Source organism: Canis lupus, chromosome 16, assembly GCF_003254725.2.
Source record: "Canis lupus dingo isolate Sandy chromosome 16, ASM325472v2, whole genome shotgun sequence".
Classification (NCBI taxonomy): Eukaryota; Metazoa; Chordata; class Mammalia; order Carnivora; family Canidae; genus Canis; species Canis lupus.
In genome coordinates, this window is record NC_064258.1 from 31,723,403 (window position 1) to 31,741,919 (window position 18,517).

An 18,517-nucleotide genomic window follows, 5' to 3' on the forward strand; every position below is an offset into this window, starting at 1 on the left:
CTAGAATGATGCCTCCTAACATGATGTAAGTTGGTATGTCCAGGGGAAGCTCCCAGGATTTAGACTGGGGTCACAGAAATGCTGTGGGTTGACTCTGTTGATGATGAATTTTGTATAGTCCCATGTTGCATGATTACTCCCGTAAGTTTTGCCCCAGTTCTCAGCAGGAAAAATTAAGAACCTAGTGATGTTATTTCACCAACCCAATTCCAGAAATACTATGGTTTGTATTAATGAGCAAGTGAAGTATGAGAACAGAGGGAGCTTTGCAATTTTCCAGGAATTATTACCTGTTTCGTAAATCCAACCATCCACGTCTGGCCTTCCCTTTTGCATGGTGGTACTGGAGCTCTTGGAGAGTAGTGGTAAAGATGCTGCACACGGGCACAAACACCATGCTGAGGTTAAGAGGACAGAGCCTCTCACAGTGACTTCATGGAGAAGAGAGAAAGGCATCTCTGAATGATGAATCACTAAGTTAAAATTATTAGCAGACAAATGTCAGCCCATATGGCCTGCTTCTGACCTTTGTCTTATTGGGTTCAATGTTTTTTGTTTCATGCTATTTTTTTTAAAAAATCAATCACTTTGAAAATGGTTTCTTTCGTCTGATTTGCAGATGAGACAAGGTTGAATATCAAACTAATAAAAAATATGGAAAAACTAGATTGGAAAATGTCTGCCCTGTTTGTAAAGTAAAATCATGAATTAAAAAATCATTATTAAGAAAAATATTTATGAGAAATACCACAGGACACTAGAGGATATTCCTAATCTGTAAAGGCTACTCACAAAAAAAAAAAAAAACCCAAAAATCAAAAACCAAAAACCCTACAACTCCAATAGATGTAAACATGCAATCCACAAAAGAAAACAGGGTTGTGGACCCGGGTGGCTCAGTCATTGAGTATCTGCCTTCGGCTCAGGTCGTGGTCCTGGGGTCCTGGGATCATGCCCAGCATGATCCAGCTCACCAGGAAGTCTACTTCTCCTTCCCTCTCTGCCCCTCCCCCTGCTCATACTCTCTCTCTCAAATAAATAAAATTATTTAAAATGAGAGGGCCCCTGGGTGGCTCAGCAGTTGAGCAACTGCCTTTGGCTCAGGTCGTGATCCTGTGGACCTGGGATTGAGTCCCACATCAATCTCCTCACAGGAAGCCTGCTTCTCCCTCTGCCTGTTCCTCTGCCTCTTTCTCTCTGTCTCTTATGAATAAGTTTTTTTTAAATCTTTAAAAAAAAAAAAAAAAGGGAAAGAAAACAAGGTTGCTAAACTTCTTAAAGAAATATGTTCAACCACACCAACAAAATCTGAAAACCATAACATACTATATCCATCAATTAAAATAACAAATTTCAAGGGAATTTTGGTGTCTAACTTTAGGGATAAACTTAACATAAAGAAATTTAGCTATCTCCTCCATTGCCTTGAGGCACTCTACTCTTATCCTTTGACACATTATCCACTTCTAGAAATCTTTCCTAAAGATATCAACATTCCTAAGGATAATGTAAAGGGATGATAATTCCTGGAAAAGAGCATGGGCGCCCTCTGCTTTCATGCTTTACTTGTTCATTAATACACATCATAGTATTTCTGAAAAGGGGGACTGAGATAACATGTTTAGGTTCTTTATCTTTCATAATGGCTAAGATTTGCATGCTAAGGTGTTCATCCTAGTATTAAATGTGTAAGTCAAGAGAAGGAGGAGGAGGAGGAGACAGAAGGGGTCAGTGTGGAAGGGGAGGGGAGCTGGGACTAAAGACAGTGAAGAAAGGAAGAGCATGGTCAGGGAGAGAGATGGGAGAGAGAATGATGTGAAAGAAGAAAACAAACATTCAAATTTAGGAAAATGGTTAATTAATTATTAGACATTCGTTTAGTGGAACTTTATGACCACAAACCCAGTGCTTCGAAATATGTTAAATGACATGAGAAAATGCTGTGATAAAATGTTATTTAAATCCTAGGCCAAATTTCACATTAATCTCTACCAAACATCAACTGTACCAATAACATTGAGAAAAATTGTGATTCGACAAAGATTTATAAGTAACACATAAATAATTGACTCCCTCTACTACACCATGAGCAACCTTCCAAGCGAGGGAGACAGCTTTCAGCACATTATCTGGAATTCATGGAAAGCATTAGTAAATGTTTGTAGAATAAATGATTACAGAATCAGCATGTGGCTTAGTTCAAGTTTTCTAGAAGACAGAGCTACAGACATGGTATATGTGCTGTTCCTTTCACAGCAATGCTAGGCCAGCATGAAGGGAGAAAGCAAATGAAAGCTTATGCATATCATGATGTCCATAACTTCACAAGGAAACTTAGCTGGTTTTTTATTCACCCCAAATGTCACTATGCATTTTTGACTGATTATACCTAAGAACGATCCATTAGGAGAAAGGGAAAAAAAATCTACTGACTCCCTTCTATCTCCCATTTATCATTGATCAAACTTTGTCTAGGGGGGCATGAATACCTTCATTTATCTGTCTGTCCCTCCTGGCCCTCTGAGCAGCCACTGGAGAAGCCAGATCTCTTGCCCATGGCACTTCATCTGAGTCCTGAAGAGGTGAGTTGAACTGCATCCAAGTCTCTGTTGCTCCAGATGGGTTGAGTCTGGTAGTACTGGGCTGAGACTTCTGCCATAATGGGAACAACAGAGGCAATGCTGGACACCAGCCTACACTGGGGAAGCAGAGATAGCTAGAAATGTCATGAGAGGAGTCAGTTACATTAGGACTCAAGAGAGCAAGTGGCAGAGGGAACCAAGGAGCAAGTGGGCCAAGTGAAATTGGAAAGATGTGTAACTTGGGTATGATGCCACTTGTACTGCTATCTTGATGTCACAAAATTTTTTTTTTTTTAAAGATTTTATTTATTTATTCATGAGAGACACGGCGGGGGGCGGTGGTGGCAGAGGGAGAAGCAGGCTCCATGATGGGAGCCCGATGTAGGACTCGATCCCGGGACTCCAGGATCACGCCCTGGGCTGAAGGTGGCGCTAAACCTCTGAGCCACCCAGGAATCCCCTGATGTCACAAATCTAATATATTTATCCATACCAGTAGAAATTCTTGTCCTGGACAAATTCCATGATCATCCTTCTGTGACTCATTAAAGTCAAACCATAGATGAAGCACTGTATTCAGTTCTTATTGTCCTAAATATAAAGGGAACAAGTAACATCAGACAAGAATATAAAAAGATAAAGATAAACATAATGAGGAAGAATCTGGGAAACTTGTGATTATGTGCCAAGAAGGAGGAAAGGGAGGGGGAATTAGTGATCCCTAAATTCTCTATTAACTGTTATATTGCAGGGTCATTTTGAAATCCAACTGAGAAGTCTGGAAATATGAATTTGAAGACTGGCTAATTAAGTACAAATAGGATCAAAATTGAAACTTTGTATCCTTTGACCAGCATCTCTCCATTTCCCAACTTTCATCCCCTGGCAGCCACCAACCATTCTACTCCCTGCTTTTATGAGTTCCACTTTGAGGTGATGGTTGAATATGGCCATCATATATATATGAGATATATATATATACACATACACACATATGTACACACACGTATATATCTATCAAAACATCACATTGTGTACCTTAAATTTACACAATTTTTATTTGCCAATTATTCCTCAATAGAGCTGGAAGAAGTACAAATACTATCAACAAAGTGTGTTTCTCATTCAGAGATGCTAATAAAATTTTTACTATTGCTTTCTATCAGTTACCTCTGACAACATATATTGATATTTCCAGAAAGAAGATAAAAATTGTAAAGTAATAAAAAGAAAAACACGAATAATAAGAATAGCAGCAACAATAATTAAATAATATGATTGTTTTGCACACAGATTGTGTATGAGAGGTACAAAGAATATTTATATCCTGTATATATATTTTTGTTTTGTTTTGTTTTTACAACACTCCTAGTTTGAGCAGAAGAGCTGAAACTTGGATATCAAAGGAGAAAGGATTGGTCTGGAATATGGGAACAGCAAAAAAAACCATCACCTCAAGAATAAAAAAACAGAAATTACTGGCTTCACGCTGAGTTCACAGGAAGTGACATCTGTGTTCTTGGGTTCAGTGTGAGAACCTCAGGTCATCTACTTCCTGGACTGTCAACTGCAATGCCCATGCTGGGCTCCAAATCATCATTTTCTTAGGTTTCTAAGTAACATCAGTCATTTCTGATGGGACCATTTCTACAAACCTCCTTTAGTATTTGCATGAAATTTGAGTACTGGGCATCCCTTCATCCCAGCCATTTTTCTTGCCCCCAGTCAGGACTTGGATTGCTCCTCCTTCCTTGACTGATCTCCAGAACTTAGCATCTTATCCACTTCTTGTTAATGCTTTCAAAAAATTTCTCCAAACCTGCTTTACCCAAGATCTATGAGGTATGTTGTTAGTCAGCCTGGCTTCAAACTTAAATTATTCAAATTGAATCAATTACCTTTGTCTTTTTTTTCTTTTTTTAAGTTCTGTGTGGTTAAAGTGACCGGTGATCTTTTAACCTCCCATGATTAAAATTGAACAAGACATTTCATCTCCAAGAAACTATGCCCTCCTAATAAACTGGGAATTAACTGTGTTTAAATACTCTATTCTCATACCACTACTCAGATAAAACCTCTTATAGGATCCCATTTCCTGCAGAACAAGATGTCAAGTCCTGAGCCTGGCAAACCAGGCCCTCTAGAATTTGATCTCAGGCTTCCTCACTCCTGCTCCTTTACCTGTACCCTTCATTTGCCCAGACTGAATTTGTCTTACATCATTATATTTCCCACTTCTGCACCTTTTATTTGTACCTTCCCTCTTTCCCATGATGTTATCTTCTGCCCATGACTTTCTAAATTCTACCAATCCTGCAAACCCTCCAGGCAGCCCTCCTTGATTCCTTTACTTCACAATGATTTCTCCCTCATCAGAGATACAACATTTATTTGAGGGGCCATTCATATAATACTATTATAATTATCAAGTTCTGTTTTTTTTTGCAAAGTAACTTTTCATATGTATATGATTCATTTTTGTCTACTAGATGAACTCTACATTTCCTTATAATCTTTAGAAGTCTTAGCACAGAGACCCCTGGGTGGCTCAGCGGTTGGGCGCCTGCCTTCAGCTCGGGCATGATCCCAGGATCCAGGATCAAGTCCTGCATCAGGCTCCCTGCGAGGAGCTTGCTTCTCCTTCTGCCTATGTCTCTGCCTCTGTCTCTCAGTCTGTGTCTCTCATGAATAAATAAATAAATCTTTAAAAACAAACAAAAAGAAGTCCTAGCACATATTTGTGCATAAAACTCAATTTAGAATTATTCAGGTGTTTGCTTATATCACTAATTATGCCAAGGTGTTTATATATATAAAATCATCTATATTTTGCATATAAAATTATATATAAAAATCATTAAACCTTAGCATAAGTATTAAAATATATATGAATATATATATATATATATATATATATATATATGAATTACATTTAGAAGTGGGGTATAATGGTCTTTGGGATGCCTGGAAGAAAAAATTATTTACCAAGTGACCCAGGTCTTAATTATTTCATCCATATCATCTTATCAAATTTAACCCCCACCTACTGAATTTAACCCCCACCTTAAATCCTAAAGTGTAAGTATTAACCTCCCTCAGTCTCAGCTTTCTCATTTGTAAAATAAAGATAAGCTATTTGTACTATTGTTATACAACCAGTATATAATGGGGCAAAGGTTTGAACCAAACTTCTATTTGAACCAAAATCCGCTGCCCTTTCCACTATGTTATGCTGCCTCCAAAGGGAATGAGGGAATATAAATTCTAGGCATGCCTGGGTGGCTCAGTTGGTTAAGCATCAGACTCATGGTTTCAGCTCAGGCCATGATCTTCATTGGGATTCTCTCTCTCCCTCTCCCTCTGTTGTACCCAAGATCGCGAATCCGAGAAACCACCGAGGAGCCAACACCGATGCAAACACAGGAGGGTTTATTTACAAGCTCCAGCTTGGGTCCAAGTATACCCGATACAGCGGAGCAGGGACTTGGACCCCGAGGTGGGTTTTAGCTTAGTTTTAAGGTCTGGTCTAGGGGAACTCCAGAAGGGGTGGAGCAATTCCTCAAGTTCTGTTTACATTTGGATATGGGGCCTTCAAGGTCATTGAGCTCTGTTCTTATTCTAATATGAGGCCTCCTGCCCCTGGCTTGGGCTCTGTTCTCATTCTAATAGGAGCTTCCTGCTCTTGGCTTGGGCTCTGTTTTTATTCTAATATGGGGCTTTCTAGGACATTAAGCTGTAAACTATTTTTTCTGTAACTGAAGTAATGTAAATTTCAGGCTGGGATGGCTGTACTTGTGCTAACGCTGACCTTAAAGTGGAATGGCCTTCATTTTCTCGGCCTCCACACCTCTGCTCCTCTCCCTCTTTCTCTCTCTCTCTCTCAAATAAATAAATAAATAAATAAAATCTAAAAAGAAAAAAAGAAAGAAAGAAAGAAAGAAAGAAAGAAAGAAAGAAAGAAAGAAAGAAAGAAAGAAAGAAACCCAAATTTTAAACCTATCTTTGGCCACCAACCTTCTGGATGACCTGGGTCAAGTCACTTCAGGTTCCTGAGAGCTCAGTTGCCTGGGTTCTAAACTAAGGGAGGCTAAACTACACCAATGGCTTTAAATTTTTTTAAAATGAACCATAGCAAGAAATAATACATTAAATGGCAACACTCTATATATCTATACATATAGATGCATATGCACAGATACACATTTATTTATACAGAATAAAAACATTTCTATTAACATTTACTATATGAATTCAATCTATTTTCTATTTTATTCTTTTATTATCTTTTATATCACTTTTTAGAATTTTAACCTACAATCCACTAAATTGATTTCACAACCAGATCAGAACCTAGCCCTAGAGCAGAAGACCTCTGAAATCCCTTTTTGCTATACAGGCCAAGGCTCTGACTCTCAGCTATGTGAGAACTGCAGCGTTGAATTCAAGCCCAAGGACTCAATCTGCTTTCACCCACCAATATAAATACAGGTCAGCTTCCTGACAGAGCCCCAGGCCACAAGCTTTTATCCAAGTTCAACCATTGACATATCCTGTGAACTAGGCCATACCACCTGCATCTAAACCTTTATCTATAAGTTAAGAAGAATGAAAACCCTTCACTGACCTCACAGAATTGCCACAGGGGAAACTCAGAATGTCTGCAAAGCCCTTTGGAAATGCCAAATGACTTCTTTGGAACTACCTTCTTTTTATGCAGCAAGAAGTGTTCTATAGCAGATACCATCATGAAAGTGATATAGAAAGTACACTGTCTGAAGCTCATCAATTTCTGACCTCTGGGTCTTTGACAAAAACTGAGTAGATGTTTTCATAGGGTACCTATCCTCAAAAATACATGATTCCTTTATACTAAATGGAAGGGAAAGGTGGAGAGATGAGGAAAGGGGGTCCTATTTCACAAGCCACACAGAATGTCCTAAAAAAAAAATTACATTGTTAAATCTATTAGGGATTTTGAAGATCTTCCCAATATTTCACAGAGAAACAGAGCTCCAAACAGGTAAATTTTTTTCAGTTTATTTTTTGTTAAGATTTTATTTATTTATGTAAGAGAGATAGAAAACACACACAAGAGAGAGAGCATGAGCAGGGGAGGGGGCGGAGGGAGAGGGAGAAGAAGACTCCCTGTTGAGCAGGGCGCAAGATGCAGGGCTCCATCCCAGGACCCTGGGATCAGGGCCCAAACCGAAGGCAGATGCTTAACCAACTGAACCACCCAAACTGCCCTGAGTTTTCATGCAGTTTAATTCAGTTTACTGACTTCAGAAGAAGAGAGCTACAATTGAAGGTAGAGTTTCCTATCACAGCTGGTGTTTAAGTCAAGGGTGAGTAACCATTTGGTGAAGACATAGTAAAGAGCACTGAAATGCACAGTGGGGACAATTAGGTGTCCTTTAAGGTCACCAATTCATCTGGCAAAAATGTATTCAGAAGCAACATCTATTTTATGCTAATTACAAAGATAGTCTCAACTATCCCCCTTGTCTTGCCTTTTGCCCTACAACTTCACATCTATTCCCATCAAAAAGTGGTCTTCCCCCTTCCCACCTCCTTGAATCTGGACTGATTTTGTGACTTACTTTGGCCAATAGGATATGGTTGATGTAACCTGTGTCAGTTCTGAGCCTATTCTTCAAGAAGCCTGTTCTCTTACCACCCTCACCAGCTATCATGAGTAAAAACTTGGATCATCCTGGTGGATGATGAGTGATAATCATCCCCCATCATACCAGCTCATTGTCATCCAACCTTAAGACTTGCCAGTGAGGTCATCCTCAGCCAGCCAGCTGAACACAGGGTATAAAAAGACTCACTGAAATCAGCAGAGCTCTACCTCGATCAGCAGAACTAATGGACCCATAGATTCACATACAATAGCAAACATTTACTGTTTTAAGTCACTGAGTATTGGGGGCGTTTGATACACCACCATAACTACCCAACCAGAACTGGGCTAGACAGCATTGCACAAGATGAACAACACTAGAAATCCTTTTCTACCCTAAGAGAAAATGATTTGGAGGCACCCAGGTGGCACAGTTAAGCCTCTGACTCTCGGTTTTGGCTATGTTCATGATCTCAGGGTCGTGAGACTGAGTCCAGCGTCAGGCTCCACACTCAGCATGGAGTCTGCTTGAGAATTTTCTCAACCTCTCCCACTGCTCTTCCCTCTTGTGCTCTCTCTCTAAAAAAAAGTAAATAAATCTTTAAAAGAAAGAGAGAGGGCAGCCCGGGTGGCTCAGTAGTTTAGTGCTGCCTTCAGCCCAGGGTGTGATCCTGGAGACCCGGAATCGAGTCCCACGTTGGGCTCCCTGCATGGAGCCTGCTTCTCCCTCTGCCTGTGTCTCTGCCTCTCTTGTTCTCTCTCTCCCCCTCTCTCTTATGAATAAATAAAGAAAATCTTTAAAAAAGAGAGAGAGAGAGAGACCGAGAGAGAGAGAGAAAATTATTTGTATAAAATCCCAGGACATACTACCTTTTTTGAGTATATACCACCAATATGTATATATTTTCATATTTATATATTTTAATCGAATTAAAAATTAACTATAAGGAGAATATTCATATATTCATGTATGCAGGCCGATGAGCAGGAGCAACTGCTGCAGAGACTACTGCTCTAGTCTGCTTCAGACCTTTTGTGTTTCCACAGGTGGCACTGTGCTGCCAGCACCTGGGAGAGGCATGCAGCCATCCCTCTCACTCCTGCCAGGTGGGCTGGAAACCACCAGCTCTACAGAGCAGCTTTGCCATTACCAGATGTCCTCACTCACCCTGCGGTGCTGCTGAACTTTGCCTCCACCCAAAAAGCATTGATGCATGTTCATTCTGCCCTGGAGAATGGAAATCCAGGTCTGCTATGGACAGACTAGTGCCTTTGCATCTCCCTTGAGCCCAGGATAATGTACATGTGCCTTTGAAGGGTATAATTAAGAGGGTGGCTTAGGATGCTATACCTTCTAAAGCAAACTAGAAATTCTCTCACTCTCTCTCTCTCTTCCTCTCTCTTTCTTTTCTTTCATCTCTGGATTATCCTATCTTCTTCCTAGCCAGGAACATTAGAGTATTCTAAAAAATGTGTGTTGTGCTATGACAACAGAGACAGAGCAGTGACTGAGAGACAACTGAGGTCCCCTTGGCCTCTCCCACTTCAGGCATAGTAAGCCCTGGGGCTGTTGAGGCGTCTCTTCATGTTTCACTTTGTTCTTGGCTTCCTACTATACTCTTAGCATCCCAATGCTCTCTGGTATTGACTTTTCATGAAATGATGAAGAATTAGATTAATTCTCACTCAGATATAGAAAAAGTATCCATCAGTGAGTTGCTCTGCTCTACCTAAATATGAAGAAATACTTAATATTTTCAGGCATGGATAAAGAAGGAAGAAATGGACAGGATGCACAAATAAACTTTGTGGTTTAAGTGAATTCAAATCCACTTGACATTTCTCCTATGCTCTCCAAAGGACAGAGCTTGTATAATAAACTTGTTACCAGCCACCTTCCTGCCACTGCCTTTCAGGAGTTTGGAAATTAATCTCCGATGGTATTCTCAATGTTGAAAAAACAGTTTCATGTAATATTTTAAAAGCTAAATAGTTCTAAGCCCTGAATAAAGGGAGAGGAAGTCAAAAAACTATAGAATACTTACTCATTCATTCAAGAAACAATTTTAGGCATACATCACATACAAGTACCCTATAGGGGCTAGTCACCACAGAAAACAAAGCTCTAGGAGATAGAAAAATGGACCCACCCATTCTCTACTCCCTACCCTAGGAAGAAGGCTCTAGGTCAAGGAATATTTATGATACAGCTCAGGAAAGGAGCAGGAAACTTTGGCGTAATAGAACCAGAGTCATAGTTTACAAGTAAAAATATTACTAATAGCCACTGTAAATATCTATATTGTGTCATATAATAGCACTGCTCTAAGATGCTGTATTATTTTTATTAATTAGATAGCAGATTTTGTCCTAAATGCTTTTGTCAGATTGGTCACATGATCATCACAATGAACATACAAGGTAGGTTTTGATTTCATACATATACATTCTATATAGATGTAGAAAGGTTACTAAATATTTCATGCTCAGGTTCTTGGTGAAGTCACAAGTGGAGCACAGGCCACTCGACTCCAGAGCTTGTGCTCTACATTCTAATGGCTACAACACACTGCCCTCACTCTGGGTCTATTTGACCCACACAGAGTCAAAGATATGGTACTAGGAGAAATATCACTTTTCAATAGATCATAAAGAGAGGGTTTCAGGAGGAAACCACTTCTCCTAATCCTCCTAGTCGAGAGATATGATAGATTTTAAAGAATCAATTGAAATACTAGCATCAGCTCAGAGAAACAGACACTTTTGGGTGGCCACTTACTACCATATTCACTAAACTGGAGCTAATGCCTCCTACCTCACTGTCCCCCTGGCACACTCAGGGAAATAGCTGACAGGAAGAATGAATAAAACAGTCACCATGAGAAAGAGAAAAATCACTAATATTTATAATGGGTATACTATTTTGGAAAAAAAATGATTTCTTTTTCTGTCCAAGATCTGATTAGTATGTGGCAGAGCTAGGAATTCTTAGCAGTTCAAAACACTGTAATATTTTGCCTCTCTAAAGTGAAAATAAAAATAAACACCCTTTGTAGCCCAAGAGTTGAGGAAGAGCAAGACACAAGCAGATAAAAGTTGAGAGAAAGGTGCCCCGATTTTCCTGCTGTGATCTAGAATAGGAGGAAACACTAAGAGAAGATTGTATAGCAGAGCAGAGGAAGGGTCTTTCCCTACTGCCATTTCAGTTTCTTGTCAACCATTACCTCAAAGCCTCCACACACATCTATCCAGGAGTGTCTTCACTGGGTAAAAGTTACTGTAAAATAGAGCTGGGAAAAGAGAAAGGATGTGAATCTAAATCCCCAGATTCTCTGTTCACCCACATATGGTGTTAGTAGAATTCAGAAATCCCTGTGTAGCCTCTATAAGGATTTCTAAGGTAATGAGAAAAGACCAGCGCTGGTTTCCAGAACTGATCAGATATTCACACCCAGACCTCAATGTTATTACAAGCTGACTTGTAATAACTGACTGATGCTCACAGGCCAGTTGGTTCTACTTTTGGATACAAATGACCTCCCAGAATACTACTCCAAGGGAGAGAGCTCTGCGATGATGATAAAACAAGATGAAGGTGACTGTGCAACACAAAGCACCTAACATGCCCCTACGCTAAATGAACAACTGCTACTTCTCTAGAATTATAGCTTTATTCTCACTGTAGTCTCTTCCCTACAGATAAGATTTCTTGAAATACCCCATCATGAAATTACCTTTGCTTTTTGACAATATCCAATCTAAAAGGAGCCTCTGCTTCCTTGAACTCTTTACCAAATTAACCAATGGAATAAGTTCTATAACAGGTTATTTCAAGTACTCTTTAAATGAGACACTCTATAGTTTCCTCACCATGAGAAAGTTCATCTACAAGTGTGTTCCTCCTGGCATATAGCCAATAGACATTAATAGTAGGTAAAGAGACTGGGAAGCTTCCCTGAGAGAGTTGCCATATTGGGGGTGAAATGGTTTATCAGTTAGCTTTTGCTGCATAACAAAAATAGCAGCAACAAAAAACCTCAATAACACAAGGCAATAAGTACTTATTAACTTATGGATACAGTGCTCCGGTCGCTGATTTGGGCTGCACTTGGTAAGATTTCTGGGGTAAGATGACTTATGGCTGATCTAAGCTAGGCTGGGCTGATTAGTTCCCTTGGCTCTGCTCCATGTGTCTCTCATCTTCCAGCAGGTCAGCCCTGGCATATTATCATAGTAGTGGCAGAGACCCAACAGAGCAAGAGGAAACACACCCAGCCTCTTGAGGGCCTAGGCTCAGAACTGACACAACATCATCCTGACTCATTTTGAAATGAAGAAAAGAACCTGTATTTAAAACAACGATTCAACACAAGTCATAAAATTAGATCAGATTGGGAGCAGAGGTAAGGAGGCATGGGGAATAGAGTCCACCCCTTTTGTGTCAGCATGTACAAAGCCAATGGCAAAGGGCCTAGATAATGGGAAGGGTGAGGAATAGAAGCTATCATTACAATCTACTCCAGATGCTTTTTAGCCTGCTTGGGCTGGAGCTGAATGACAATTATAACCATATTTCAAGGGACTTGTAATGCCAGTGAAAGCCAAGTTGAGGCCTGAGCATCCAGAAGTTCCCTTCTCCAAGCCAAGTGTAACCAACCAAACTGCAGTTCACACCAGTGAACATGAATTCCAGCAGAGCAAACAACACCAAATAGAAAAGATCATGAATCCGTGTTTCACTAAAGCCTAAAGGCATGTCTCTAAGGATCCAAGTCTCTATTCTACCCCAAGTCTCTGTAAGCCACATTTCTCCCCCATATCCTTAGATACATTCTCAGGGTAAGGGAACTAAGGGAGAAAATATTTACTTTCTGGAGAGAATTGACAATACTCAAAGGGTAGATTTAAATCATTAATATGGACCAATATTACATAGGATTGAATCAAATTAATTTTTGTCCTCATTAACCAGGAGTGTGGTATCAGGATAAGACCTGAACAGGCCAAATAAAGAAGGTATGTACACTATGTAAAAATTTGTAACTCTCGATATATTTCACACTAGAAATTGTGACTTTTTCAAGAAATCTAAAATGTTCAAAGACTTTATCCACAAAGCTATCATATTTTCCCCCATCTCTGGCCTATGTGAGACAGCACTGAAGAACCAAGAACTTTTCTTTTAACTTTAGGGCTTGCCTTAATTTGTGGTTGTTATCTTTGTTTTATTTCTCAAATGAAACTACTTTATAAATACTTCACAAGCTATTGTGAAAATCAAATTAGACAGCAAATATGAAAGTTTTTCAAAAAGCTCAGAAATGTCAAAGAAATGTAAAGTGATTTGATGCGCTGTTACAATAACAATCAAAGTGTGCTCATGGGCACTGCTTTCTCATTATCCAGGCAGACTGGTATGGTAGAAATAACACCAGGCTAAGCCAAGATTCTCCTTTCTGGATTCCTGCTGTGCCACCACAAGCTGATATGACCCTACAACAAGACCCTTGCCCACTCCAGACCTTAATATTTTTGTTAAAAAAATAAGGAGGTGGGGCTAGAGGATTTCTAAGGTCTTTCTGAGTTCTAAATAATTTCTTGTTGATACTTCATCCAACACAATTTTTCAATTATTTGAGGAAGAAAAAAGATTGACCTTATATATGAGGAAGCCCCTTTAGAAGCCTGCTTTTAAAATAACAAAATAATCCTTATCCTAGAGTTAACTTCATTTCTGCCACTTTGAATTTATTTGCATTCATGCTGATATATTTCTTTGGGCCTGTCTGACTGTGGCAACTAATCCTCACCTCCTCCATGAAGCCCTCCCTAATCTCTTCTGTGCTGCTTTATCATAAGACCTACTACTATCATCATTGTTGCCACTTGCAGGATGACAATCTTCACTTGATCTATCCACTCTATAGTAGGCAGCATGTTATAAAAGCTAATGCAACATCTCTGATGCTCCCAAGAACTCTGCACAGTGCCTTAAATTCTCCTGGTTTTACAGATCAAGAATTTGAGCCCAGAGAAGTGAACTATGTTGATCGAATTTATACAACTCAGAAAGAGGCAAAACCAGATATCACACTCATATCTGCCTCGAGGCAAAGTCCTGGTGTCTCTTGAATTCTCCTATATCAGAAGTCTTTGTACTGTGAATATTTACTTATTTGTCTCTCTTCTAGATTATCAGCAACTTGGTGGTTGAGGATGTTTGTTCTTTTGGAGTTCTAATACCTAACACAATACTTGTAACATAAAACAATAAATGTTTGTTAAGTAACATATACCAGACAGATGACCATTTTCTCCTGAGTATTAGATTCAATATGCAATATTATGATTCCTCATAATCACACACACCATTTACTACTGATACTTTAACTCAAGTTCTTAGACCTATAAATCAAATGGGATCAAATTTCTTGAAGACTGTAGATATTCTAAAAGTATTCTCAAGTTCCAAAGGAAATCTTTTAAATTCTCAAAATCACCATAAATCAATGTCTTCAAATAATTGATGTCTTATAAATCAATGTCTTCAAATAATTATATACTTCACTATATCATATGTGCATAAAAAATAACTATAATACAAAGAATTATATATGTCGTGGGTCTTCTAGTCCCCATCTTCAGATTGTTTAATTGCCAATCTAATCTCTTTCTTCAACTCCAATCATATTTTTCCAAGAGTCTTCTGGACATTTTTATTCAATCTTCCAAGAATGATTTCTAAATTTACATGTTAAAGTAAATCTTAACATCTTCTTCCTACTAGAGTAGTTTTGGAGAGATGTCTTTTATTCTTCCTACTGCTTGATATTTTAGGAGTTTAATAGATATCTGATTTAACTAAACAACACCAAATAATAGCACTGATTCTGCCACTGATTTTTCACTTTATTTATATCACTTGTAAATGAAGAATAATATGATTTATATTTATTGTCTACGCTCAGGACTCAGCTAAGTAAAACTTGAGATTGCTACACCAATATAGACCTTTCTACTCAGTTACATCCTATATATAAACCTGAATATCTACTAAGTGCATATTATGCACTCAGCATTGTCAAATACTATAGCAAATATAAAAAGCAGAAGACATGTTCTCTGGTCCTGAGTCTACAGAGACAAGAGTCATACAGAAAAAAAAAATTAGTAGAGAACAATGCAAGGCAGAAAATAAGCAAGCACTAATGTGTTTGAAACCAATAATTATATTGTAGCACTTCCAAAGAGGAAGAAATTATGTTTTCACTATTGGAGCCCATGAACACATAGAAAAGCAATGGAGCCATTCTTAGGCTAAAGCCTCCTCCTTGAAAGTAAACTATTCTGAATCCCAAAGCACAGCATCTGTTGTTATTATTGTTTCTTATTTGTTTTCATAGATATTGTTTCTTCTTATGTCTCCAAAATGAAGGCATTCTCAAGAGTTACGTTCCAGAACTGTATTCATTTTTATCCCCTCTCTCTGGTAGGGAACTATTTTGATCCCAGGTCCATGGAATCTGTGCCAGATCATTGCCTACACATTGCCAATCTAACCTTTTTCTCAAACACAAATCACATTCTCCCAAATGTCTTTGGACATTTTCATCCAGCCTTCCAAGAGCTATTTCTAAATTACTGGTGTAAAATCAACCTTAACATCTCAGTCTCTACAAGAGTTTCCCTCACCTTGGTATTTCTATCAGGTATTTCTATATCTTAACCTCTAGATTTCTCACATATTTCCTCTCTCCCATATTGTTCTGGCTACAGTCCTCATTCTCTCTGAAATACACTTTAACTGGCCTCCCTCCTTTCTCCCAGACTTCCTTTTTCTCCCACCAGAGCCTTTCTCTGACTGTCTGACTTTCACCAGAAACTCATCACCTGTGATATATTCAGAGGAAGACAGTGAGCTAGAACAGAAAAAGCACCTGCCTTAGCCTCAAATCATGAAGAACTGAGTTCTAATCTCAGCCCTACATCATTATATGTCCTTTAAAATCTGTGAGATTTTTTCCATTCTCATCTCTAAACTGGGAATAATACTACCAATCGAGAAATAGTTAGGATTTAAATGAGATAATATGTGAAACCACAGCACAAAATAAGAGCTTTATAACTAGCAACTCTTATAAAGATTATTCTTCTTTTTATAAGATTGAGTAGAATATTCAAAATCTCTCGAGAGATAACTTCAATCTATAGTTTTTGGATGACTTTAATACATAAACTAAGCATGTCTACCTTATTCCTTCTGCTTATACTATTTACCATAAATGAGATCTCTTCTCCTCATAGTTCTTCCCACCAGAACAAATGCTATTTATTCTTCAAGACACTTTTCTTGTCACTAACATCCTCAATTAGGTCTCCAGCCCCTTCCTCCCCAGTTCAGAATGAGCCCTCCTAACAAATTACTGAATCATTACTGAATATTTGTTTTCTATACTAGCCTTTGAATTTAAACACATAATGGCTTGTTATATATCTTTTTAAAAAAATTCACATTAAATGAATGTCGTTGTTTTTGGCTCCCAAGTAGAATACAAAGACCATGAGTGTAGGGAATATCATTTGTGCCTATAAACCCAGTACTGTGCTCAGATAGGCTACTTGATAAATATTTGTTGAATTGATAAATAAATAAAGGACTTCATTAATAAAACAGAGTGGTAGGAGTTGGCACAAAAACTAATGAAAGTTGAGTCATATTTGGTGGGAGCTGAATGCTAAGAAAAGCCAGTGGCATGATTAAAGTGGAAAGTAGGGAAGTCTGATATATCAATTCTGCCTACAAATGGATTATGGCTGAGGACTTGAGAAGCACAGAGATTAACCAGGAGTCTTTGTTAAGAATTAGAGGAAAGGAAATGATTTTGAAACAATGAGAATGCACCAATGGGAGAATTCAGTGTGTATTTCAAGACAAGAAAAACAAGACAATGTGAATGAATAAATAGACTTTGAAGTATAAGCAAAAAATAAGACAGGTGACGTTTCAAGACTGGAGAAAGCAGACTGTATGAAATGAATGCGGACACTCTGAAGACACTCTGTAGAGAATGAGAATTCAGTTTTGACTATGCTATTATTGAACATGCAAATATGGATGTCCAATGGACAAGCTTTGCAGTCAAAGTAAGAAAAATTCTTATAAACTGCCAGTGACTGAGAAAATCCCCCAAAGATAGAATACTACCTATCTTTCTGATACTTCTTTAGAAAATTGTGTGATCTTTGTATTTGTTCAGCTCTGAGATAAGAAAAAGTCCCATAATCTTACTATGAAGCTACCTTCTTCTATTCATGTAGGTAGCCTAGAAAACCCTAGAGGACAGAGAATGTGAATAAGATAGTATCATTCATAAAAGTAATTCTCTCATTTTTAGGCTTTCTTTTTTTTTTTAAGCTTTATCTTATTTTACTTTTTTTAAAAGATTTTATTTATTTATTCATGAGAGACACAGAGAGAGAGAGGCAGAGACGCAGATAGAGAAGCATGCTCCATGCAGGAAGCCCAAAAACAAGAAACATGCACAAAACTGCAAAAGTATATCACAAATTGCTTAAAGCCAATAAGAAAGAAGAAAATTCAACAAAATGTCAACAAGATTTTTATAGATATAGACAAGTTATTCTAAAGTTTATATGGAAAGGCAAAGGAACTAGAATAGTTATAATTATTTTGTGAAAGAATCATTCTACCCAATGCTAAGACTTATTATATAGCTATGTAATCAAAACCAGCACAAACATGCCCACCTGATTTTTGACAAACACCTCAAAAGTAATTCAATGTGGGAAAGACAGTCTTTTCAACAAATGCTGCTGCAACACTTGACATTCATAGACAAAAAGATGAATCTTAATCTAGACATCACACCGTGTACAACAGATAATTTAAAATGGATCATGGATTTAAATGTAAAGTGTGAAACTATTAAACTTTAATAAGAAAGCATAGGGCAAAACCTTTGGAACCCAGAATTGGGCAAAGCATTTTTAGACATGACACCAAAAACATGATCCATAAAAGAAAAATAAATGATGAATTGGACTTTATTGAAATAAAAAAAAAAACTTTAATTCCATGAAAGATCTTGTTAAGAAGATGAAAAGCAAACTATATATTTGGAAAAATATTCACAAACTATGTATCTGTCAAGGATCTTATATCTAGAACATACAGTTAAAAAAAAATCCAATTAGAAAATAGGTGTTAAGACTTATACATAAGTCTTCATAGCATCCCATTTATAATATTCTCAAACTGGAAACAAGCCAAATAACCACCAAAAGGTGA

The 18,517-nt window shown here is 38.1% G+C and overlaps 1 protein-coding gene across 2 annotated transcripts in view; it reads right to left on the reverse strand.

Annotated features, from left to right (window-relative positions):
• Positions 1 to 18,517, reverse strand: part of LOC112664515 (uncharacterized) — a 33,220-nt gene that overhangs the window by 1,114 nt on the left and 13,589 nt on the right. The window contains exons 2-4 of one of the 2 annotated variants that reach the window (XR_003139787.3): positions 3,076 to 3,173; positions 2,490 to 2,652; positions 291 to 431 (exon numbers count right to left, since the gene is read on the reverse strand). Coding sequence is in view for 1 of the 2 variants with exons in the window: in XM_035700107.2 (XP_035556000.2) it covers positions 291 to 431; positions 2,490 to 2,698; positions 3,076 to 3,128 (403 nt within the window). In the remaining variant the exon portion in view is untranslated. Of the gene's footprint in view, positions 1 to 290; positions 432 to 2,489; positions 2,699 to 3,075; positions 3,174 to 18,517 lie in introns of both variants that reach the window. The other variant, XM_035700107.2, reaches the window with a different exon arrangement.